This window comes from Phyllopteryx taeniolatus, chromosome 16 (genome assembly GCF_024500385.1).
Source record: "Phyllopteryx taeniolatus isolate TA_2022b chromosome 16, UOR_Ptae_1.2, whole genome shotgun sequence".
Classification (NCBI taxonomy): Eukaryota; Metazoa; Chordata; class Actinopteri; order Syngnathiformes; family Syngnathidae; genus Phyllopteryx; species Phyllopteryx taeniolatus.
In genome coordinates, this window is record NC_084517.1 from 19,991,131 (window position 1) to 20,016,604 (window position 25,474).

Below are 25,474 nucleotides of genomic sequence, written 5' to 3' on the forward strand. Positions count from 1 at the left end.
TGTCATGATTACTGAATACACAAATATGTATGGCTTGGAAATACAGCGTTAAAGGTAGCTCATGAGTACAGATCAACCAATCATACTATGGTGGCGAGATAAATGGTTGCAAAAAGAGAGAATCAGTATGTTGTGCCCCTGCACACAAAAGAGGTCACCGCACTTGTCAAACATTAATGAGCCCTCAATAATAGCTTAGAGAGTCTGAGTTAATACTTTTAGATCAGGTTTCACTAACATGCTCCCCACGGGAAACAGGTAGCCCGCAAGGACCACGAGTAGTACCGGTTCAAGAAATATTAAAATAAAACAAAAATCTTACCAGTTGCAGGAAATTGTGCTCTCATAGAATGTTGTAAAAGTGAACAGCTGAAAAGGTAAACAGATTTATAGAAATAAAGTGTTGAGTATTTATGTTTGCCCGTGTCCTACCCTATTAGATCATTGTTGATAATTGCGAGAAATCATTAACATGATCAGTGTCTTCACATGAGTTATTAATATCATATAATTAAAGGTAATTCAAGCACATTTGTTATTTCAGGAGTATGTATTATACTGATAGCCCTTTGCATTAATCAGTACCCAAGGAGTAGCTCATTTCCAAAAAAGGTTGGTGGCTTGGCGTCACCGTCCAGGCTGTGACGAACCAGGAAAGAGTAAAAGAGGCTGATCATGCTCTAACAATGGGCTGTCCTTGGTGTAAACTGTGAAAAAGGTCATCCAGCATGGAGTTGCATTCTTTTATTATCAATTGTAGGCTGACAGAACAGCAGAGAGGGGGATTTGGAAGGTAAAGTTGACAATCCACCAAGGTGAAAGCGCGGTGAAAGCGCCGTGCGTGCATTCAAATGTGTGCTATTGAAATTCTTCGAAGCTAAGCTCACAAACTGAAGACTTTGCACTCACATGTTGCTGTATAGGCCTGCTGAAACAGCATGTGGCTGATAAAGAAACCTTTGTATTAGCTTGGATTTCGGACTTTGCTTTTTAATTCAAGTCTTGAGGCCTTAATGCCATATTGATGAGTACTGGATATTGGAACAAGTGAATCAAAAGGTGATCACAGCCATGGAAAGCGACACGAAGCACCTCTCCTCACTGGGCATTTTCCAATTAGGCTGTGGCTCTCCAGCAGATCTAAGCGAGGATAATCCAAGGGGTTATGGCGTTGCAGGACCGACAATGTGAGCGACACCCAGGGGAAAAAATGGAGTGTGTCAGTAAGAGCTCACAAGAGGGCCACGAAGAAAGAAAGAGGACATGAAAGGTATAGTGCTTGAAGGTGCAGTGAGTGAGTGTGTTGTCCTGAGGGGGAGGAAGAATGAGGAGGGGAGATTTGCAGTCGGTGAACCAGTATGTGACGTCAGGAGCTTGTTGGATTGAGGTGCTTTGTCCTGCTGATTTTAATCCGAACTCATTAAGGAACTGAGAGCAAGTGTCTGCACAAGTGCTCCGGCGAGAGAAAGTGACAGGCGACGGAAAGAGCACTCAACAAGCCATCAAGGAGATAAGTAGACCCTATTTATGACTTAAAGACGGCGAAGAACAACCTTTGATTTCTTCTTTTCAGCATCTTGCTTGGTTTCTTTCCCCCAATTTTTTAATTTATTTTTTTTCCCCCCACCCCGCCACATTCTTGGTCCTTGGAATTTCATTGTGCGGCTTGGTCAGACATGCCCACAAACGGGATTAACAGAGCCCTCAAGCTCCAGTTTGGCCTCATCAACTATGAAAACCGCTACCTGACAGCAGAGGCCTTTGGCTTCAAGGTGAACGCCTCAGGCACCAGCATGAAGAAGAAACAGATCTGGATCTTGGAGCAGGACGAGCACGACGGCCAGGTGGTGTTCCTCCGCAGTCACTTGGGACGTTACCTGGCTTCCGACAAAGACGGGAAGATCACATGCGGGGCGGAAAGTCCTGACCCAGAGTGCCGGTTCCTGATTGTGCCCCAGTCTGATGGTCGCTGGGCGCTGCAATCGGAGCCTTATCTGCGTTACTTCGGAGGCTCGGCCGACTACCTGTCCTGCTTTGCCCAAGTGATTGCCGAGCAAGAGTTGTGGGCCGTTCATTTGGCTTTGCACCCGCAGGCCAGTCTGCTCAGTGTGGCACGGAAACGCTACGCCCATCTGTCCGCTTCCGACGGAGAGATCTCAGTGGACAGCAACATTCCCTGGGGGGTGGACTCCTTGGTCACCTTAGTCTACCAGGATGGCAAGTATAGCCTGAAGACCTGTGACAGCCGTTTTCTCAGCAACGACGGCAAATTAGTGAAGGAGAACACCAATTTGACGAGCTTTACACTGGAGTTAAAATCAGGCAAGCTGGCCTTCAAGGACTGTGACGGCAAATATCTGACCCCTGTGGGTCCCACGGGCACGCTGCGATCTGGCCGATGCTCCAAGCCGGGGAAAGATGAGCTCTTCGACCTTGAGGAAAGTCACCCACAAGTCGTTTTTCAAGCTGCCAATAAAAGATTTGTCTCCGTCAAGCAAGGTAAATCAACAAAAGACCAAATCTGTCTTGCCTGGCAGCATAGAACTCAACACGTAGCTGCTACCACCTGACACCTGAAAACGAAACCCATAGGAAGCAGCAATGAAGTGGTCCACGAGTGACGGAAACTCACTCTGCACATATCAAAACCTGCAGTCTTAAATTCATAGTCTTATGTGGAGTGAATGAGTAGATGCTTTCACATTTTAAAATATCAGCTTTTATTAAAATGTCAGTATGAGACAAGTGTAGCATGAACCAAGAAAAGAATCTGGTTGATTCTTATAAAATTGGATTTCGAGTTCATAGTTGACATTTCAAAGCTCAATATTGAGTATGGCTGCTGCTGTATGCTTTTTTCACTGGATACACCGGTTGAATGAACATTGTATATAATCCTACCATACTTATACTGCAAATTCGCGTTTTTATCTGTGAGGCTTACATTTGAAAGATCTCAGGAATAAATTGGAAAATAATCATTGGCTTAACCGAAATGCAACTACAATAAAACATGTCAGCGAAACTATGATATTTCTGACAAAAATATCCCACTATGAAAATCTAATCATGTTGTAATCCACTTTCCAAGGGCCACAACGTCCGGCACCGTCACAAAACAAAAGCCTAGTGTCTTGTTTTGTCCGTGGTTTTCACAAATCCTCGCTGCATGGAAGCTGTAAAAACTGACCCAAATAAATTACGTGTTCCACATAATGACCAACAAGGCATAAATTCAATGTGAAATAAACAAAAAAAGCTGTTCAGTAGAAGTCTACTGAGGGAAATCATGTTGTTTCTTGATAACGGTGGTACTTTCTAACACATTTGCCCAAAATCTCCCACGGGGTTAAGCCACACAAAACCATCTGCATGCATTAGGTTTAAAAGTCGTGCCGTGCTTCTCTTAAAATATTTTAAGTCTGCATGAAAAGGCATGGGGATTCTATTTACATGACTATAATTGCTCCCATACAGTACATAAAAAAATTTTTTAAAAGAGAAATCAGGTAAAACAGACAAAAAGTTGGATTTATGGATGCCAATGGTCATGAAAACATTAGTGCTCTGCATTCTGGTTATTTTCCTCTGTCGATGTTTTGGTGAATACATCGAGTTTATCGCCATTGACAACCCTCATACAGTCCCTAAATTTTGTACACAACTTACTACAGTGGAACCTCTCAAGTTGAATGTTCCTAATGTTGGACGAGATGGAATACAACAACATTTCGGGAAAAGTAACCTTCTATGGATGTTGTTCCACCTTAGATGTTCCACGACAAGGATGCTCAGCCTCAGCAATACCTTGTCGCTGTGACAGCTGATTTCACAGTCCTTGCACTTGGCCATAATTTTTTATTTTTATTTTATTTTTTTTGCTTTTCTCCACTGCACGATTCCTTTTATAGCCTGTGGTTAAAACGCAATGTAATTAAGGTTAGCGGTCCTGCCATATTCACAATTGCTCTCTGTTTTCATTTAGCCATTTTAGAGCAATTGTGAGAATTTTATTACATTGCTAGAAAAGAAAACCAGTTTGTCTTAACCACAACGTAAAGTAAAGTAATGGGTCTGGTGACAGTCCACAAAATAAATGCAAACACTCTCAGTTTGTTGTTGTTGTTAACTTCACTATCTATCCATCTACTATAGTGCTTATCCTCGCTGGCTTCCAGGGTGCTGGAGCCAATCCCAGCTGACCTCGGGCGAAAGGTGGGGTATACCTGGCCTGGTCGCCAGCCAATCGCAGGGCTAATTTAACCTTGACCGTTGAATTATATTATTCAGAAGCAAGCCAATAACATTTAGACGCCGTAACCAGTGATAGAACGCTTAGTTTATCTTGTGCGCGTGCCCCCGAATGGTCGACTTCCAAGCCGTGGAAGTAATTGTGGTAATGGGCTTTGTCATCTCAGCTGTGTCATTGAAGATTACACCGTGAGGAAATTATGCTGTGATAAAATTGCCCTCCATGGGTCAATAACCTAAACCTTGACGCTACTCACTCTTTACTGTCATCCGCTGAGGTGGGTTCTCTATTCTCCAGTTTGGATCTACAACACTCCAGTGTTGGCTTTGACAAATAATTACGGCTGAGCTTTGTGAAATAAAGCTCATGTCAGCCTGCTAGATATCTGTTCGATTCTCCTGTACAAATTACTCATGCAAGTAATATAGAAGGATGTGTTCCCTTGCAAGGTTTCAACTCAATTACAACAACTGACAGCATCACTGGAGAGCATCTTAACTGGAGTAGATTTAGGTTTGTGTTTCTGCAACCCTCATCTATTTTATCAGGCAAAGAGCAACATTTTAAACTGTAGCGTTGGTCCTTGTGGCAGTTTCACGTTTTTAAGGACAGGGCACCAAAAGCTGCTTAGTGGGCCCTGCAGTGAAGATTTGCATTTCACCACTCAGGGAATTACAGCAAGCAAATGAGCAGGAAGGGTGGAGGTGGTGACTGTGGAGGATTAGGGTTGTAACAGGCTTAAGAGAGAGGTTGGAGGATATTTCTGTGGCATCTAATTTGACCTGCAGCAGACACCGTTCAGTTATACGCGTCTGTGAGTGTATTCCCCACCACCTGACACACCCAACCAGACAGCGCTAATTCATTCGGCTTAAGCGTAGAACATTGGATTGGCTGGCAGTGAGGCGCCCCCTAGGGCAACGGCTGACTGACAGGCAAGAGTACATAAATACATTACTCACAGGAATAATTGTCGTCATCATCTAAAAACCATAAATTACTGAACACGTCGTATGAACCTTGGCCAAGTTCCCAAATTAGAAGTTCCTGAGACAGAAAAAAACTGCTGCGACACTCTCTACTGGTGACACCGATGACACGTGTTGTTTTAACGCCGTCGGCAGGAAGCAAGACTTCTGCCAATACTTGCAAAAATCAATGACTGAAAAATTACCCTTGGCTGAAAGACCGACTCCCAGTCTGATCTGGTATCATTACATCTGAAAGAAATATAAGGGTCTTTACATGTTCAATTTGATGTGACTCAAGGTGACTAAGCCTTATGCAGGTGGAAAAGCACAAACACAATGACCAATTTCCTGTCTTTATTCCAGGTGTGAGCATTTCAGCCAATCAAGATGTGGAGACAGACATGGAGACTTTCCAGATGGAAATTGACAAGAACAGCAAAAAATCCATGTTCAGAACCAATGGCGGGTCCTACTGGACTCTTGTGACTCACGGAGAGATCCAGTCCACTGCATCTGAAGCGTAAGTAGCTTTTCAGAAGGCCCTTTTCATTTCTGTTGCGGACCTGATCACAGTTCAAAGGTGGTCATACTTTTTTAGCGTTGGCCCCTCACTTTCCCAGTATGACTGCATCCCATGTATTGTACATAGCAAGAACTTGAGGCTGAAGAACTTGAGGTTGTTATTAATACTATTGGAAACAACTGGGGAAGTTGGCTGTCAGGGTACAATTGAACTTTGGGATTTTCTGAGAATTCAACTTCACAGTTTGCTCACCTTTACTCAGCTAGCGTAGGAATTAGGATTGATTGACTGGCAAGCAGTCCAGGGTGTAGACCGCATGGTGAGAAGTTCTCCTACCATCGCCCCTGAACAAGTCACACAAGAAAAGTGATGGATGGCCCGCACTGAGCCCTGACCTTCCACCTATCCCAATGCCTTCGATGAACGAGGACATCAGTGACCGTTCAAATCAGTGCCCGCTGACATGATAAAAGTTCTTCTGGATGAATGTGCAAAAATTAATCAAATAAAGACTCTCAATGTTTTGCCAGAAAGAAGTTTGAGAGCTACGCCAACTCCACTTTTTTGTGCATGTGCAAGACGCAAATGTAGCGGTCTACATCTTCGTTCAATGGTCTTGGTGATCAGCAAATTATATCGAAGCTTCAAAGCTCACGTCGGTCTTCCCAAAGCTTACTGTTTTGATAAGCTGTATTAGAGCTTGTATCAAATGACTACTGACACGTGACTGATGATGTCAGAAGCTTCAAATGTCGCTGGTGCTTCGCCACACCTGTTGTTGGTTCTGTGTGCCAAAACCGCTCTATAGAATGAATCTGTTCCAGGTTTGACAACATTTATAAATAGTTATAACATCTTAATGCCCAAGTGTAGAAGCAGAACTCCATGCCAGCTAGTCAACTGAAACAACTAATGCACGTCGACTATAGGAATATTACACCCAGTAACATTTGGAGGACCACTGTGTGCAGGAGTCTAAATGAAGGTCTGGGGTAGTACTACGGAAGGGTCAAGGAACCTTTGGGGCAGTGTCTGCAGTGTTCAACACATGTGACTGGATACTCAAGGCATTTTATTTCACATTTCACGACTGAAAAGTCAACAAATATTTGAGATGTTCAGAGTCAAATGAGAAAACTAACGCTGCTAGGACAGGACTAAAAAAAAAGACAGACATGTTCATCTTCAGCTGTATATATATTGTTTTTTCCAGAGAGATGAATACAATGTTTGATATTGAGTGGCGAGGACAAAGAGTGGCACTCAAGGCCAGCAATGGGAAATATGTGTGCACAAAGAAGAACGGGCAGCTCTCAGCGGTGAGCGATTCTGTAGGTAAGTGCTTTAATGGCGGGACTTTGTCTTAATTGTCAAAGGTACAGCTGCGACAGTACACACTCAATGTCCTGTTTCTGAAGGGGAGGATGAATTATTCTTGATGAAGCTCATTAACCGACCCATCCTGATCCTACGCGGAGAAAATGGCTTCGTGTGTCACCACAAGAACTCCAACACTCTCAACGCCAACCGATCGGTCTACGACATTTTCTCACTGATATTCAACGACGGAGCCTACAGTGTTAGAAGTCAGTGTTTACAGAACTCGACTTTCCAGTCAATAAATCTTCATCTACACTTTTTTTTTTTTTTTTTTTTACACTAATGTGTTTCCACAGGTGTGAATGGAAAGTTCTGGTACGTCTCCAGCAGTGGCCTTGTGTGCTCAGATGGAGAAAAGGCTGAAGATTTTTTCTTGGAGTTCCTGGAACACGGGCGAATAGCTATCAAAGGTTCCAACGGCAAGTACCTTCGAGGAGACCAAGGAGGCACACTTATGGGCGATCGCACTTCTGTTGATGCATCCTCTCTCTGGGAGTACTAAAACCTCATCAAGTCAGAGTCCTAACGGTCCACCAAGATAATGAGATGAAGGAGCTGCTGCTGTCAGCTCACACAAAGTGGATTGGTTGGCTTACATTTTCATGCCATGTTTTTATACCAGCAGCCAGACCCCCAATCCCAATTCTAAATTGAGATATTTAGAAGAGGTATGGCTTCTTATCTTTTTTTTTTCTTTCCTTCAAACGACCACGTCATTGCCAACGTGAAAAAATTCATAGTTAATCAAAATGTCTTTTTTTTTTAGTTAAGGTCAACAAAGGTACATCATGTCCAAGTAGATGGCCACAACGATGACTACCTAAACCAAAAAAATAAAAAATAAAATAAAAATCATCATCGTTACAAGTGCTGCCTCTATTTAGTTCGAATGCCTTTCAAATATTATTTGTAAAGCCGAATGATAAACCAATGCCATGAGTGGAAGCACACAATGTGACTATCCATCTCGGGAAATGGAAAACATATTTCTGATAATTCATTCATTCAAAATTCATAATTTTTATCAACAACCATAACAAAAATTCAATCCGAAAAAGCACTGATCCATTGCAATACTGAAACAGGCACACTCTTAGTTTAGCTGACCTTAGCATTAAACCCCACCACCCTTGTTTACAGCCGTTTTTTTTTTGTCCAGTGCTTTGAATTATTTTGCTTTATTAGCAGGCGTGGCCCCTAAACGTCACTCCAAGCAATTGGTAATGCCCCATTGTTTTTAAAGACAGAGGCGCTAGTGCCAACGGAATTTTCATTTATTTTAATGGACCATTTACAACTTCCATAAAACACAGCATCACACAAATGAAGTGGACTTGTACAAATGCAATGTATAATTTCAATGCTAAGAAGCAATGTTCAGTAAAGAAAACTTGCCGGTATCACTAAAATAAATATGTGCTCAACACGTGCAGGATTGGGAGATTTTGGGGGCTGGGGGGGGGGGGCGGGGAAATTGCAAACACTAATACAAACAACAAGCATGCACCAAAGGGGAAAGAATGTAAATTATCGCTGGGTGTATCTAGTGGGGAAAGTTTCTGCATTGGGGCCTTATACTGCACTCTACAGTACAATTAGAACATACTGTAAGAGTTAGCGATAGGTAGTGCTGATGATGGAGAGGAGCTTCTCGTAGGGATGGGCAAAATTATTGTTTGAGACTCAGCGGTAACCAGGAGACAGTTGATTCAATCTATTTTGTGGTCTAAACAAGAACAATATGACTTCAGGTAGGCGAGCAGACCTCCAATATGGCACACGTGTGTTCTGCATTGCTCTGCCCAGTGCAACAGTGGCATGAAAATTGGTGTTCGGAACATTCTGATGAAATGCAAAACAACAATTAATTTATCATTAATTTTTCCCTCAAGAAATGAAAGACATTTAGTCAAGTATCCATCCTGCACCATGAGGGAGGTGGATTGTGTTGGATAGACTATGGTTACCTCTGTGAATGCTAATAGGCATTGCGCATTTATATGGAGCACAGAATTTACAAGATCACAAATCGATCATTGCAAAGTTTCCGAACACCCCTTCTGACAGTTAAGTACGGCCGGTAGCGCGCTAAAATTGATTGTGCAAATTAACTCTCCCAAAACAATTGATTCTATCAAAAATTCTGAACATTTTATAGCCCCTCCAGATGTTCATGGCTTGATAGTAGGAGGCTCAAAAATTGCTAAATGCTAAATTTCTGAGTAGCGAGTGTTATGATGGTACAATTGACACTACCCATTAAATCTAACACTGTTTCATCTTCCCCCTGGAGTTGGCAATGCTGTTGAAAAGTGACACTGTGGGTGTAGCGTTCAATAGATCAATCATGGTGAATGCCTTCCTTTATCTCCACAAGCATACTGTCCATCAAACATTTTTCTTGAAATAAAACGTGTCGAAGAAACCAACATGACTTGCATTTATTTCACAACATAATTACTGCTCTCAAGGGCTCCGGTGTGACTTTTAGTCAAGAAATTATGGTATCAAACATCCCTCCGCTGTGTGTTTGTGTATGCAGCGCTTTCTAAATGTTTTTCCATTGCTTAGACTGGGTGGGGGGGGGGGGGGGGGCAGTGTTTGCCTCATATAGTACAAGTAGATTCTATTCGCACACACACAAACACACTCAGGTTCCTAATGCTGAGACAGCCCACACAGCAGGAGTCCAGCATCTTTTAGAATCTCAGCATGTTACTGGCCCCGAGTCTTGACATCTGATGACACACACAACTCCTTCTCACCTCTATCTCAAGTGCAACACACTATACTTACAGCATACATATGAAACAAGGGCAAAAAGTTGCCTTTCTACAACTCTTAACATTTTCATCTTGAAACTTTGGGGAAAAAATGGTTGAATAGTGACTGTGGCACAATCTTTTCAACAAATGGCTTTTTGTGAGGACCCTTCATTCAGCCATCAAACTTTGACAGAGGACACGAGCGAGGAATGCACAAACAACATGAACCCAAGCATCATAGAAAATGGACTTTCATATGGGATTTTACTGTTCTTGAAACAGTTGCCATGGCACACTTATACAGTTAGCTCATAATATTGCACTGTGGTCAGACTGAATCACACAATCGTGGCAGGGCAGCACTTCAAAGGTCACCACAACCCATCGACATTCAATACATTTCCCACGGAGGTTAACGATTTTGGGGGAATTTTCTTCATACAGTCCAAACTGTTACACTCATAAACATTTATTAACTACAAAGGCAACATGTACACTTACAGTTATAACATTATTGAATAAAACTTGAAAAAAAATGTAAATGATAAAAACACAAGTGTAAAATGAAATCAACCTTGTATGTAAAAGTCTAAAACAAAACAGACTTACAGTAACACTAGCCTTTCATCACAGGTCACACGCATACGGCATCAAACATAGCGTGACGCTAATGTAGCGATCCACATCTTTACTCAGTGTCAAACGGCACCAACAGCCCGACGACGAGAGTCGACCGACCTGTGGTGTCGGGTGCGCACTCCAATCGGAGTACCCAACAGGCTCTCAACTCCATCCCAACAGAGCACACATTACAATGCCGAAACAACAACAACAACAACAACTGTTCAATATGAGATTGGCTGAGACACTCTTTTCTTACCACTATTCTTCTTTCAGAAGATGTGTTGCAAAACGCTAAAGGCAAAAACAAACTGTGCCGGTGAGGTGCGCCGCCATCACACATTATGACAGCACAAGGCATTTTTTTTTCCCCCCCAAGAATTTTGGTCAGATTGCAGCTATTACCAGCTTCAAGGTTCGACTTCCACAGTATCATAAAGGAGCATCTATAAAAACAAAACACTTATAATAGTTTCATCGCAGCAGTCAATTTATCAAATTGGCTGTGCTGTAATAAGCATGGCTTCACCAGCAGGGTTTGGAGATCAAAGCCCTCTTGACAAGCAATACGGGGGGGGGAAAAAGCAAAGCTTTCAACATTGTGTGAACTGCATTAGGGCTACTGAAAAATTGCTTTCACATTAAGAGGCACGTGTCAACCTTAATTGGCTTCTGTAACCTGTAGATGCATTTATTATTACCTGTTGAAACTAAAAAGGGCAAATATATAAATGTCAACTTTCTTAAATGCTACGAAACTATCTTGAGAGCCTGGATTTCCAAAAGTCTCCTTTCAAAATCGAGCACAATCCCTGACGCCAGTCCAAGTTGTTCTACAATTGCAAAACAACATTTACCATCGCAAAATAATGTCAAATTAACTCATTTGTACCAAACTGTTATTATCATAAAACCTTTATCAAGTGGACAGGCAAAGTTGTAAGTAATGTGTCAACATTGTTATTTACAATACAAGTATAAAAAGAAGTTAACCACTGTATAAAAACAACCAAAGTAAACTAAAGTGAAATCAAGCAACACTTCTCAACTCCAGGAACAGGAAGTTGTTTGCAGGATACAGTCAACTGGAATTCTAAGGGTATTGCTGTAAAGGTTGTGTAGTTGATAATAAGTGTGTTAACATTACTATTTGCTTGGTCAAATGAATTTGTGTACGTAATGTAACAATATTCAATTCATGGCATTGATAATATTGCACTGAATAGCCAGGCTGATTGATGGATTGGGATGGATTTAACTCTTATTAGTTTTGTTATTTAGTCCAGAACATGATGGTTGAACCAAAATTACACAACTATGGGGTGATGAACACTGGGGGTTGGTATTTATTTTTACAAACATATTATTAAAAAACATTTTTGTAATATACAACAGTGAATGCACCTGTTTTAAATGGTGAAAGGCATGAAAATAATTGAAAACGGGATAAATACCCAACTGCATTCCTGCTCACTCTATGTAGAGTGTGCAGAAAATACCAGCTCAAGTAGTCTTGAGGTGAAGTGCACCAATTCCCTTTTCCAATCTGGAGCCACACACCGTTAAGGCCAGTGGGCCCAACTCCGAGCAGCCCCTCAGGCAGCTGCTCGAAAAGATCAACACCATTGACGGGACTCGAGTGTCAGGACAGACGGCTCAAAGTCCGTACTTTCCAAATAGCACAGCCAACGCACCAAAGCGTAGAAAACGAACAGAAAGCGAGCACCAAGTGTGTTACTTGATGCCAATTTAGCCCCCCCCCCCCCCCAAAAAAAAAATATAATAATAATAATCTGGAAAACTGGAATGGTGTAAACAGATCTCTGAATTCACTTACCAGTGTCTTCAAAACTGGAACAGTTTGACCCTGGAAAAGATTCTCTTAATCTTCCTATGGGATAATATCTTTTTACAATCATCTGGGAAGGGACTGTAGACTCAAGACGTTCCACTATAAATGATCTGAGTGTTTTTCCACCTTCCACCTTGACAAGCAGAGGATTCCGAATTCATTCTTGTTATTCAGGGACTTCAGACCTTCAGGGAATGAGTTTTTTTTTTTTTAAACACTCACAGATTTTCCAGTGAAGGAGTTCGCCACCTACACGTTTTCCACTGTTACGGGACAAGTGACGAGCTGTATGCTACATCATCAATATCACACCCTCAGCCGCCTCAACAACTTTGTTCAAAAATCTTACAGTACAACCTCGCCCAAATCGTCCACACTGTTGCACAGCTTTCTTCACCTCAATTTTTATGGAAACCATCCATTGATTTTCTATAGACCTCTGTCCTCAATAGGGTTGCAGGTGAGCTACAATCCAGATTACTTTGGCCAAGAGGCAGAGGTGCACACTGGAATCATCACAAATATGCGGACTGGATATAATAGGCATGTTTTTCTGCAAATGGTTTTAGTTATGTTCAACAGAATTGTTTTCCAGTAGGTTAGTTCGTGAATAGTCCTTTGAGAATTGTCTGTACGTCACAAGTGTTGCAATGGCAAAAGCAAAAAGAGGCTATGGAGGCCTAGTTTCCTGTTTTGTTTGCTTGCTATAATGGTAAAAAACAAGTATGTGATTTTGCAGAAGAGTAAACAGCTCAGCCAAAGCCAGAGCTTGGGAGCTGGATCAAAATGGCAAATAAATCATGCATGACTCCCAAATTGAACAAGAAGCTGTTGTTGTTGTTCATTTTAGGTCCGCCAGACCTAACCTGCTAAGATGGAGATCGTTTATTTAAAAAAATAAAATCAGTTATTGGTCAGGGACCAGGACAAAGCAAGAGAAAACCTCTCATTGTCAGAGCTCACCACAGACTGCATAATTGCAGCATCGCCAGCTGTTTTTTTTTTCCTCCTCCCAGAAGCCCACACTGCAGCATTTCTCTCGTACTCGACGGGTCCACGTATTCGTGATTGGCCATGATGTCACAATCATCCAAACACCGACATCCTGACTGGAAAAAGAAGGACAATCAAGACACAGCATGCACAGTATGCTCCTTTTTTTAACAGGACTAACACTTTCTTTCATGGCAGACTGCCGAAGATTGAGTCAGTTACTCATTTTTAACACAACACTTTTTCAAATGTGAAGGAGCAGCTATCTGAGAACTGTGGCATGAGAAAACAACTTGGCAGAAAAGGCTTTTATTTTCCCTCAAGAGATCATTGCCAAAATCCATAAAATACACACGTGAATGGGTTCAAAATATCCTGAAGTACTGGCCCAGTTGTTTGAAAACGTCTCCCTCACTGATGCAAATTTATTTGGGTTAGTGGAGAGAAATAAGGGGTTCAAATCACGCAGGCGAAAACTTCTAATTGCCTCCAAAGGCGCTGGCACTGTTTATTAGGCAGACATTTTGCTTAAGCAAGGGAAAACATAAGACCTCTTTGCTCCTCCTCGCATCAGTACAAGAGCCTGGTGCTTTTGTTATAAAACAGTGCTTAAAAAAATGTGTACGTGCAAGCGAGACCACAATTGGAGATGGGTTTGCCTGTTCAATTCCCTGCTGCACAGATTTGTCAGAGAAGCGTGGCATCTCCCTCCTCTCCAACAATTGACTTACTCTTACTACTTTCATCAAGTTACTTGTGTGACAAAGATAATAGTTTTGTAGTTTCCAGTGTTACAGTGGAATTTGGTTCATTTGGACATCCCCATGCTCATCTTGTAGCTTAGCAGATGTCTGCCATTTTCTCCCGCCACATTTTTACGTGGTGTAACATTACTTGTTTTTACGGTGGAATGATTTGTCAAGTTCTTCTTTTCTTCCACATATTTTTCGCGATGCACAGTGGAACGCTGACTGCACCACTCCAGGATGCTCAAAACATGACTTGTGAATGAATAATAGCGTTAATTCTTCTCTTCCACTTGTTTGGAACAAATCAGTGTGCTTAGCTAGCTAAAGCACTCTTAGCGCCCTTACAGATTGTCGGAAAACAAAATGAATGATTTACAAATAAGTATTTTCATAAAATGAATGAAGTTATTTTGAGGACATAACTACAGAAAACCTAGTTTGAAATATTCAGTAAGCAACTATGATGATTTTCGAATTGTCAGCTAGCTAGCACGACGGCAGGGAGCGTGAGTTACAAAAATAAACACAACACTACAAATATGAAAAGATAGACACGCAGGTTTACTTTTGTGTGTGTGTGTGTGTGTGTGTGAATGCCAAACTGTGTGCTATCAATACAGAACATTTTAGAAAAGGCCCAAAAAATATTTTTTACCTGTGAAAGGCTTTTCCCAATTACCTTGTTGTGATTGTACAGCATTGTGTATGCACCACAATGTGCAGGCACCCTTGTTATTTCTTGAAATCTTTGCGTCACCGTATTGTTCAGATTCATGCTTAAGAGTCAAAAAAAAAAAAAAAGTGACTTTTAATGTGAAATCCCAAATTGCTCAAACTCGTAGCTACATCACACTTAGCAGGTTTACGGAATGGCAAGTAGCTTTCAGCCAAGTGTCAGAAGAGAAAACCACTTATTAAATAGTCAAATACAATAAAAGAGTGGGTTTTACATTCGATTTAATCTGAGAACGTCATAGTAACACGAGGGGGGTAAAAAAAAATCAAAACATTCCGTAATCGACAATGATTATTTCTCAGGTGCTGTGAGATAGTTTACACCGTGACCGGAAGCGTGAGTTACAAGAATTCAACCGTTAACAGTCACAGCTCAGCTGTGACCTTTAATTTGAAATGCAAAGCCGGAAGCGAGGATTCTATGTTGGCGCTCTTGACACATCTCCACCCAGGCGCTTGTTCATCCTGTTGCGTTTATCACCTGTCAGTGACCTCCTCCAAGTACAAACGCATCCCCAGTTCTTATTTTTTTAGCGGAGAAAGTCACCATAAAGTATTATTTTCATAAGAATATTCTGCGTTAAACTCTAGAGCGGTAGAGACGGAGTGATATTATTTCAAGGGACGGGCGGTGTGGAGAGCTTTTACGCGTCTTTGAGCGCCGGTGTGAATTCCATTTTTTATCTTTTTCAAAAAGAAAATGTGCGCAGTATTACAATAATTGTCATCTGCGCGATGAGGTACGGCATGGTGATTCTCTCAGCCGGCTTTTCGGGTTTGCTCAGTTTTTGCTTCCTCGCCGTGTCAGTCGGAACCGATTATTGGTACATTATCGATGTGAATAAGCCCAACTACACCGACTCGGAGGAGCTGAGTTCCTACTCCGGACTGTGGAGAATTAATGAAGGTACGTGCACTTATTGATTGCATTGAAACACTACTCCAAAAAAAAAAAAAAAAAAAAAAAAAACATCCTTTCATAAGCATTGTCTGCAAATATATTTGTATTTGCAGACATTGAAATGCTTTAATGTAAATCCCAGATTTTGGTTTTGAATGGAGTGAAGACAGTTGCATTGTAATATTAAATTTGTATATGATTTCAGAAGCTAAGCAGGGTCAGGTCTGTTTAGTACTTGGATGGGAGACCAAATGGGAATCCGTTTTACCAAGCCTCAGATAAATAGGGAAGGTTTGGAATCAGGAAGGACATCCATCCATAAAAACTTGTCCAAACTTCATCCTCTTCAAAAAAAAACAGCAACCCAAATCGTAAAAAAAAAACCTGTGAAGAAGATTGTAGGAATTATATGTGCCTTTATCAATGCACGTCATGTAACATAGGTGATGTGAAGTGCAATTGAAAGATAACTACAGGTTCGGTGTAGTGGGCCTTTTTTTTTTCTGTTTGAGACCGTGGCCAGGCAGAAAGACCAAAAATGGAAAAACGTAATCTCGACTGTCGGGTCCAGCGCGTTTGTATTCTAGTTGGAAATTGCCAACATGGCTGCAAAATGAAATGGGCCAGAAGAATTGTCACAGCGGCCGACAGCCTGGCCAGGAAGCACATGGCACGTTTAAGAGTCATTTCGTGCGTCGTGTCAACCTTCGCCATCACTCTGCCTTCACTTGTACGCCGATTTTCATCCTACAACGTACTCAAAGCATCTCAGTCAGTCACATTGTCATGGTAATAACGCAGCACCTGGAAAAATTGGAAGTTCTGTGTCTTGCTCAAGGATACATTGACGTGGTCACACGGGAGCTGGGTGTCAAGCCCGCAACCTTACGTTTGAGAGACTGGCAATTGACCACTTGAGCCAAGCCTTTAAAGGAGACATATGGTGCCCCCCACCCCATCAAATTTATATATATAGAGCACAGGTGTCAAACTCAAGGCCCATGTGCCAGAGCTGGCCCGCTACATCATTGTATGTGGCTCACGAAAGCAAATCATGTGCATCAACTTCCATGATTCTTGCTCAAATTGTCATATTTCATAAATAACAACACTGAGATGTTGCATTTGTTTTTGTTACCAAACCCCCTTTTACAGTAACTTGAACAATAATTGATCAAATTAATATTCTTGACTTCTGATTTCAAAACCGGTTATCCATCAATTTGTCATGTATATGTAAGACGATGATGAGGAGATGAAACATTTATATGGTTTCACAGTCATATCAGCCCGCCGAGGGAAACCGTAATATAATGAGGCCTGGGACAAAAATGAATTTGACATCCCTGGCATAGAGTCATAACATAATTAAACAGAATGTATAGAATTATGGTTGTAAAAGAACTTTCATGAACTGTTTTTGTGAGTGCCTCCCAAGTCATGGATGGAGAAACTTGGTGTTTGGGGGCTGTAATATGTGAATGATCCCCACTTTTATGATACAATCTGGCAAAATTCTGAAACTCGCTCATAGTTACATTTTTATAAATAAGCTGAAAACAAAAGATGCACTTGGTTGTTTAGTTTCACACTTGATGGGTGTGCCGTCACTCCAGAACCTCAACTCTTCTTCCCCTCCACCCCTCCATCTCTTTCAGGATGACCCTAAAATGTACTATTAAATTTAAAGCCTTTTCACTTGGCACTTAGCAGAGCACAGTGCACCGTCAACTAACCCATTCATTGTGAATGTGCTGCGCGACTCTCAAATTGAAAAATGTTCCAATCCGGAGCGGCCCTCCACGACGAGATGGTCTCCAGCCGTTCAATGTTTCGCTACTTTTTACACAAGTTGCCTTTCTATCACAAGGAGCTGAACGGCAAAATTCACAACAGTGATTTGATTCATGAATCGATGAAATAGATGTAACGTTATGTAGCAAAATTAGGGATTTATCCTTTCCAAGGTGAGTTCCTCAAGATCATAACGATCGGAGCCGTTGGACTTCCATCATTCTTTGCGTAGGGCTCGCACACTTACCGATCAGCTGTGACAAGTCTATTCTTCTTTGGACATTTTCAGGATCACAAAAGAGTTCCGTCATCCCTACCTTCACTGCAAATATGTCTTCCCTGTCCGAGATGGAGAGGCACCTTCTCGGTGAGTAGTGTTCATGTGTCTTTTGCAAGCAGACAAAATAAAATAAAATAAAAAACACCAATAGGTTAATTCGTGGATTTTTTTAAAAATGTATTCCAATTTTTTTTCCTTTTTTTCCCACTTTTTCAAGAATTTTGGGTTTAAAAAGAAAAAGGTTTTTCTTCTTTTCCCAAAGCAATTTTAATGGGCGTCAATTATCTGCAGATTTTCACTATTCGGTTGTCATGCTTCTCAGAGTTTCGTTAGTCTCCCACATATTCACGATGACTGAACGATTCTGATGAAAGGACACCAATGGCACTTAATAGAGATATTGACCCCTTCGCCTTGACCTAACACACTGCTCCATCTGCTGGATGTAGTCGGCCACTGCCCCCACTGGGGTCAAAAAACAGTGAATTGTAACGACGAATAGTGGCAAATAATTTATTTTGTGCACAGCTTTATTTGGATCCTCGCCAATTACAGAACGTAGTTGGGTCTCTCTCAGCACATCTCGTTTTCCGGAAACCAGCACAAGCCTATTGACTAAAAAAAGTAAAAGGAACAAATGCCAATCAAAACACCGCTCTCTCCCACACAGACACTTCCCTTGGAGGAAATTAAAGGCTGCAATGGCTAATTGGACTATTTAGTCACATGTTCAGCACCTTGCATTCGTATTAGCACCAAGTGTCTCTTATTAGAACAAAAAAAAGCCCCCGGGTGCAGATCGGGTGACAAACAGGAATCCCATACAGTTGTGATTAATGTGTGTTCACGAAATAAATGTGTACGTGCGTGTGTGTGTCTGTGCTTTCAGAGCTGCACAAGGCGGTGGTCATCATACTGCCACTGGGCTTGGTGCTGTTGGTGTTTGGTTGGATTTTCGGGCTCGCCAGTTCGTTGGCCTCCAGCCCGAAGCTGCTGACCGGAACCGCATTCTACTTTCTCTTCTGCAGTACGTCCACACGCAGAATTAGCGCTCTTCTCTTCGGAGCCAGTGTTAGTAGTGTAATGCGTGGGCTGAGGCGAATCCTTTGTTTGCTTCTCCACGTGGAGAACCTTGAGAATTCAATTTTAACGCCGCAGCTGGGCGTGATTTTCATTTCAGCCCTGCCAATACTCTGGCACATATTATAGTTGACTGAGGCATTATTCACAAAATCAGTATTACAACCGTTTGAACGTAGTTTGCAAACACCTAAACAATTGTGTTCATGGACATGACTTACTGTACTCAAGTTTACAGTAGTTTTAATAAATTGAAGTTCATTTTGGTTGACTATAAGACAAATTTGGTCTTTCACGTTTGCACTATGTCAGACTACTGCCATAAAATCTAGCCGTATCTCGGGCAGACAGTGGTAACACTACACGAAATGTATTCCGATAGCACCGTATTCCGTCTTTTACCATCACTGGGCTTTATCTTGTCAAATCAAACACTGTTGGAGAGGCAGAACCAGGAAACTACACCCAATACCATGGCGACAATAAGAACAATAGATTGCGCCAATGTATGGTATCGTGCTGTGGGAAAAAAAGAACAAGAAGAGGAAAAGCGTGGTGTGGTCACCAGGGCTCGGGAGTGGGCTGTCCATTCAAGAAGAGCTCGAGGTATGTTCATGTACTTTTAATGCAATACGGCTCGCAAGCAGGCACATAATGTTATGTAGCCTAGCAAGCTAGTGCTAGCACTAATGTTTGTATGTAAACAAGCCGGCGTTCTGTCGCATCCTCCGCTAAAGCTTGGGTAAATGTTGGTTCATGCGCGTGAATAAATGTTGACAACGGCGTGCAAGTATATTGACAACGGCAAGCACGGCAGGCGATGCGCCGGTCACAATGCGCAATCCTATTGGTCAACGTCGGGGTGCGCTGTCGGAGAGTTGTCGGTGATATGTCACATCACAATCATACACTGCCTCTCGCCCGAAGATAGCTGGGATGGACTCCAGCACGCCCGCAACCCTTGTGAGGATAAAGCGGTACAGAAAATGGATGGATGGATGTTGGCAAAATATTTGGGTCAAACGTTTCCAAAATATCGGTTAGTCATTTTTTGCAACAGATTCAGCACGATTGCCTTCCACTGGGTTTCTTTCTTGGTATACTGAAAACTAACTGATTATGCTCATGTTGTCTGTTTATTACTGTGAATTAAACTCGCTAGTCACCTTTTGGAAAAAATAATATCACTATTGGGATGGGCAAAGTCGCTAAAAGGAGGAGTTTGCTTTTTTTTTTTTTTTTTAAATCATCCTGACAAACTCGAATTATTCAATAAAACTGAAGAATCGCCCAGCCCTAGTCACATACTACAAGGTAGCTCTGTAGTTAAAATAAATGTATTTTATGAAATGATTGACTCTCATTGGGGGCTCCATTGCCGGAATGGGGAAAAACCTAAATCTGATTCATAGGTTTCGGTCAACAAAACACAGTAACGAGAACTGCCATGCTGTTAAATGGTCATATAATAACGGGTTTTCATCAGCAATCTACCTTTTTTTCTTCTGGGAAGACTTCATGCAGCGTGGCTGGGTTAATGCACGTTCCATAAAGTAACTCAAGAGAAATGGCTGTTTGGATGGAGAGTGGAAATGGCTGCACATAAATGCACAAATCTGTCACAGAGACGGCTCTTCACTTTGCCATCTTTCAGGACACAGATGCTTCATTTCATGCATAGCAACAACTGCCCTGCGCTGTGCACGGCTCTAACAGTGTGCAACAAAAGACTGCAAAGCCTTTTAAAGTATATAGTTTTCTTCTCCTTTTCCAAGGGCACTAGAAAGCTTATTTCCATTTTGTCAGTTGCGCAAAGAAGATTAGAAGTGTGTTATGGTGTCCAAAGGTCTTCGAAGGCACTACTGTGACACTTCATTCTGCTATTTTTGAATGTGGTTTTGCATCGTAAAGTTTGTAAGTAAGACTTTTTCGTTTTGCAAATGGACCCAGCGCGGTGAAAAGTAGTTTGGCTTATACATGTCAGGAGCCTCCTAGATGAGGAAATTGCATTGAGGTATTTTGGAGGAGAAACGTTTTCAAAAAGAATTTGAAGCAGATGCAGCTGCATCGGAATCAGACCGCAATCAAATTTTGTTATCTAACTCCTTCACAATTATCGCTTTTCTTTATGATCTAATCAAGAAACGCGTGCTGCAAAGATTTGCCGGCCCTGCCCAACAAACACACACAGGAAATGTCTCCCTTGTGGCAAATTGAATATAATGTTTTTAACTCTGCATTGAAGGTCTGCCAACCTTGATTGTTATGCAAGACAACTGAACCATCTAAAGAGGGCCAAGACGATATTATGCTGATCAATGAATCTTAATGGAAAAGCTAATAGTTCAAATAATGAGTGTCAGTTTTGTTTTTCCATTTACCTGCAACTGAGGACAGATTAATTAATTTGTTTTGGAAATGCTTTTTTTTTTCTTTTTTTTTTCTTTAGAAAGGGTTTGTCGAAATGTTTTTTTTTTTTTTTAGAAAGGGTAATTGCTGACTAATTGCTACACATTAAACTGCGAGTAATTGATGCCACCCCTAAAAAGGTTTTAAGTTCCTATATTAATAGTTTAAAAATATACAACCAACTATAATCCCATCACATTTAATATAATTTCAAACTCATTTTACAACAATACCCTTGAGATGATTTGATTTCGTCCGCTAAAAACCGTCGAGATCACTTCACTGAATTCCTTGACACCAACTACTACTTTCCTATTAGTCTGTCGGCATTTTAAGGTGTTCCAGAATGAACACAAAAAAAATCTGAATAAAAGAGAAAATGAAAGAAAAATGCTGAGAATAGTTTAAAAAAAAAAGTGAATATGTAAATTTGTGAACAGGCAACCACGAATAGACAGGGGTTCACTCTACTAATGAGTGAAATCCACTGTTCGACAGTGAGTCCAATCTATTTATCTTGTTTGCCAGGCCTTTTCACTCTGACTGGGGTGAGCATCTACATCCAGTATTCCAACAAGGCCATGGAGGAGTTCCAGCGGATCGTGGCCCCGGAGGAACTCGCCTACGTGAACGTGTCCTTCGGCTGGTCCTTCGCCATGGCGTGGATCTCCTTCGGTCTGGAGCTAGCTGCTGGCCTACTGCTCCTGCTGGCCGCCAAAGTCACCCAGATGAAAGGACGCTACGACTGCGGCGTCGCCGTCACTTTGTGAATGTCAAAAGTCCGCGGGTTGTGCAGTTGACCTTTCGCTAAACTCCCCGAAAAAAGGCAGACTGGCCAATCGCAGCAGAGCTCTGACACTTTTCATGGTGGCACAATCCATCCATCCATTCTCTATAGCGCTAAGTCCACCATATGGCATTCTGTAGACTATATATATATATATATATATATTTTAACCTTTTAATGTATTTGTTCTGTTTACAAAACCCCAAACTAATCCAGACAAATCCAGGCTCTGGATAAATCACGGCACACCCTTCTGCCTTGCTTCGTCTGTCTGAAATGTCATTTTCCCCAAAATTTGATAAGGCTCCTCCAGGGAGCACAGGGAGTGTCAGTTCCCGAAGCTTGACGCTAGCAACAGTAACTGAAGGGGGAACAAGTCTTAGCAAAAGGTCAATACCGTTAAGAACAAAAGAGCGACAAAAGCCCGCCTTATTTTATGTGAATATTATACATCAAGTTCAGTTTTAGGTCTTATTGTATGTGGATGTAGTGTATGTTTAGTTCAGTTATAGTTCCCATTCATGCATGTGTGTTGTACATTTAGTTTTTTATTTGTTGTTGTATCTAAACGTATTGTGCATACAGTTCAATTGCATTGATCAGTACACAATCCATTTGTAATTATATCACCAGGCAAAAACAAAGGCAGAAGTAATAGTAACAACTGTAATCAGTCGAGATTTACTGAAGCAGTGCTGCGCTTCCATTGAAATGTCGCAGGAGACAAGACGTGTTATGAGTTTGTACCATGTATTAATAGGATCTACATGTAAACAGGTGGAGGGGAGTAGTTTAGTGCATCATGGGAAATCGCTACGTCAGTCTAGGCCTAGCAAAGCATGAGTCAACCCAAACAATAGCGTAAGCAAAGTTGCAAGATTTAAACTGGAAGATTGGTTGCTATTAATACAAAAATTATTTTTGCGACAATAATGATGGTCTAAGGACAGACCCCTGTGGAACATCATGGCTGAATTTTAATTTGGAGCCTGTTGCTGTTTTGCCACACAAATGCTCCAATCCTCAAACTGTTAGTCAATAATGTTCAAATCATGTTAATTTCTTTTTGGATGAATCACAATAATCCAGCCGAGAAGTCATACAAGAAGATTTTGAATTTGTTTTAGATGGGTGTTGAATGACAAATCCTGCTAGAATACAAATAAAGAGCACACGCACACACAAAAAATGACAACACTTATGATGGTAACTTCTGTTTCAGTGTGCATTCATGTTGCGGTAATTAATGTCTTTGTAGTTTAACAGAGTTATTGCAATATATTGGAATTTTACACACTGACTACCATTCTTTTGGATTAGTTCGTGGAATTATTTTGTGGAAATATGTTTTCATTTTTCTTTGCAGCTGCAACGCAAAATAAATCGAGCATCAGGGAAGGCTACAAATCCAAAGCCTCTTCTTCTACCACAAGGCCAAATCTCACAGACATCGAGATGAATCACAATAATCATGATGCCTCATTAGTGTTCCAGCATAAAACGAGTAAAAATCGTCTTCCAACATTAGCCATTAGCGATTCACCGAACGTGCAAGGATTCTGATGTGTTTGTCCCATAACTTTCCTAGTAGCCATTTTATTACATTTTTGGCTCAGTGATAAATACATACAATTTATTTTTCTTAAATACATATGGCATACCGTAAACAAATCTCCAATCGCAGGGCACATATAAACAAACAAGCATTCGCACTCACATTCACACCTACGGGCAATTTAGAGTCTCCAATTAATGCATGTTTTTGGTATGTGGGAGGAAACCGGAGTGCCCGGCGAAAACCCACACAGGCACGGGGAGAACATGCAAACTCCACACAGGCGGGGCCGGGGATTGAACCCCGGTCCTCAGAACTGTGAGGCTGACGCTCTAACCAGTCGTCCACCATGCCGCCCTCTGTGGAACGCCACTACAAATAATTCATTTCTACATGGGTGATTGTCTGCTGGAAGGTGCCATTCAATGATGCAAGATGATGATGATGAAAGATTGGAGAGCTAAACAAGTGCTATCATCTGCTATGATGACTGAGGCTGAGGGCTGGATATGTTTATTATGAATACATAATACATAAGCTGTGCCCTCTCTATTCAATTTAAGGAGTGTGTGGGGGAAACTCTCTCAGAACACAATTCCTGCTCCTACCTTGATAAAAGAGGTACAATGTAGAGCATAATGGAGGAGAAAATATAGAGAGCACAGCGTGAACCGCCTCAATCTTTGTCACCATCATTCCACCAGCCTATAAGTCTCCTTCACCCGCCTTCCGGGTTTTGTATATGGTTTTGTATGGTTTATTTCTATGGACAATGAGCAAACGATCTTCTCGAAGCAGAGTTCCACTTTATCTCCACAATGCAGCTTCCGTCACAACCCCAGCCCAATTACCAAGCCATGCTACTGGGGTTAAATGAAGCGGGCAAATAGTGCAGGTACAGGGAGAAGGAGCTTCCGTATCATCCGCTGGTAGCTGCACATTTGACACCCCAACGCAATAACGCATCATACACCGTCGCCTCTAATTTGATGACAGACACCCCCTGCCGGGAGGTAGGTTTACACCCGAGTGACTGAGCTCACTGCACAACAATGACATTTTGACCTTTCTTTTGAAGAGCTGAGCTTGTTAGCAGCTTCATTAGCATTCATTTGGGGTTTACAGGTCCAATATGGTTTTGTATGGTTTCATTTTTTGGCCTTGGATCAAGTCAAAAGAGGAACTACTGGATTGCCGTAACCCTTCTTGGTTACCATATTCCCATAAATAGTAGCCAGAGGTGTTTATGTACTCAGCGGCAGATGAGGGGGTAGGTCACATATCACATTTCATGGCAAGTGAAATTGTGCTCCATCCATCCATTTTCTATTCCATTTATCCTCATTAAGGCCACGCGTGAGCTGTAGCCTATCCCAGCTGACTTTAGGAGTAGAGCTGGCCACACCAATCGGCAGCCAATCGCAGGCAACGGCGTCCGGTGCAGTTTTTCGCCAGCCTTTTTTAATCCTCTTTGCTCCATCAAGACCCGAATATTATCCAGCATTGTCTCCCTCTGTCTTTGGAGTGCTGCTTGATTGGGACGTTCGGCAGATCAGGTTCGCGCCCTTTCACGTCAAACTTCTGCTGTTACATTCTCCTCTCAAACGTGTTGTCTTAAGCGACTTCACTGAGTTTTCCAATAGTCTGCAGCTACCGTGAGGTCGGCCCCACCGTGGCAGGGTTGTCCAATGAAAATCGAGCTGCATTAGCTGTGGGCGCAGGAGGGCTGCACCTGCACACGCTCCTTAGCTCTTCTAATGAAGAGGAACTACTGCGCCTGCACAACTTTGTGCAAAGGTTTTTGCAAACCCATGGGGGGAACTTTCT

At 41.8% G+C, this 25,474-nt stretch overlaps 2 protein-coding genes and 1 long non-coding RNA gene across 4 annotated transcripts in view; 2 read left to right on the plus strand and 1 right to left on the minus strand.

Annotated features, from left to right (window-relative positions):
* The window catches only part of LOC133465530 (uncharacterized), an 86,738-nt gene extending 71,814 nt beyond the window's left edge, over positions 1-14,924 (minus strand). The window contains exons 1-2 of one of the 2 annotated variants that reach the window (XR_009784652.1): positions 14,786-14,924; positions 13,328-13,473 (exon numbers count right to left, since the gene is read on the minus strand). This is a non-coding gene — a long non-coding RNA (uncharacterized LOC133465530). Of the gene's footprint in view, positions 1-13,327; positions 13,474-14,761 lie in introns of both variants that reach the window. The other variant, XR_009784651.1, reaches the window with a different exon arrangement.
* LOC133466432 (fascin-2-like) lies at positions 1,208-9,555 on the plus strand. Its single transcript, XM_061750128.1, has 5 exons — positions 1,208-2,499; positions 5,587-5,743; positions 6,960-7,081; positions 7,165-7,332; positions 7,423-9,555. Exons 1-5 carry the CDS (start codon positions 1,677-1,679, stop codon positions 7,626-7,628), a joined length of 1,476 nt encoding a protein of 491 aa, XP_061606112.1. The 5' UTR covers positions 1,208-1,676; the 3' UTR covers positions 7,629-9,555.
* Positions 14,925-15,170: 246 nt separating the features above from the next.
* LOC133465529 (transmembrane protein 235-like) lies at positions 15,171-23,499 on the plus strand. Its single transcript, XM_061748439.1, has 4 exons — positions 15,171-15,748; positions 17,826-17,903; positions 18,706-18,843; positions 21,834-23,499. The coding sequence occupies exons 1-4, from the start codon at positions 15,577-15,579 to the stop codon at positions 22,073-22,075; spliced, it is 630 nt and encodes a 209-aa protein (XP_061604423.1). The 5' UTR covers positions 15,171-15,576; the 3' UTR covers positions 22,076-23,499.
* Positions 23,500-25,474: the final 1,975 nt, after the last annotated feature.

Coding starts and splice junctions, on each gene's coding strand:
- LOC133466432 (XM_061750128.1), top strand. CDS start 1,677: ATGCCCACAAACGGGATTAACAGAGCCCTCAAGCTCCAGTTTGGCCTC. Junction 2,500..5,586: donor ATTTGTCTCCGTCAAGCAAG/GTAAATCAACAA, acceptor TCTTTATTCCAG/GTGTGAGCATTTCAGCCAAT. Junction 5,744..6,959: donor CAGTCCACTGCATCTGAAGC/GTAAGTAGCTTT, acceptor TGTTTTTTCCAG/AGAGATGAATACAATGTTTG.
- LOC133465529 (XM_061748439.1), top strand. CDS start 15,577: ATGAGGTACGGCATGGTGATTCTCTCAGCCGGCTTTTCGGGTTTGCTC. Junction 15,749..17,825: donor ACTGTGGAGAATTAATGAAG/GTACGTGCACTT, acceptor GGACATTTTCAG/GATCACAAAAGAGTTCCGTC. Junction 17,904..18,705: donor GATGGAGAGGCACCTTCTCG/GTGAGTAGTGTT, acceptor CTGTGCTTTCAG/AGCTGCACAAGGCGGTGGTC.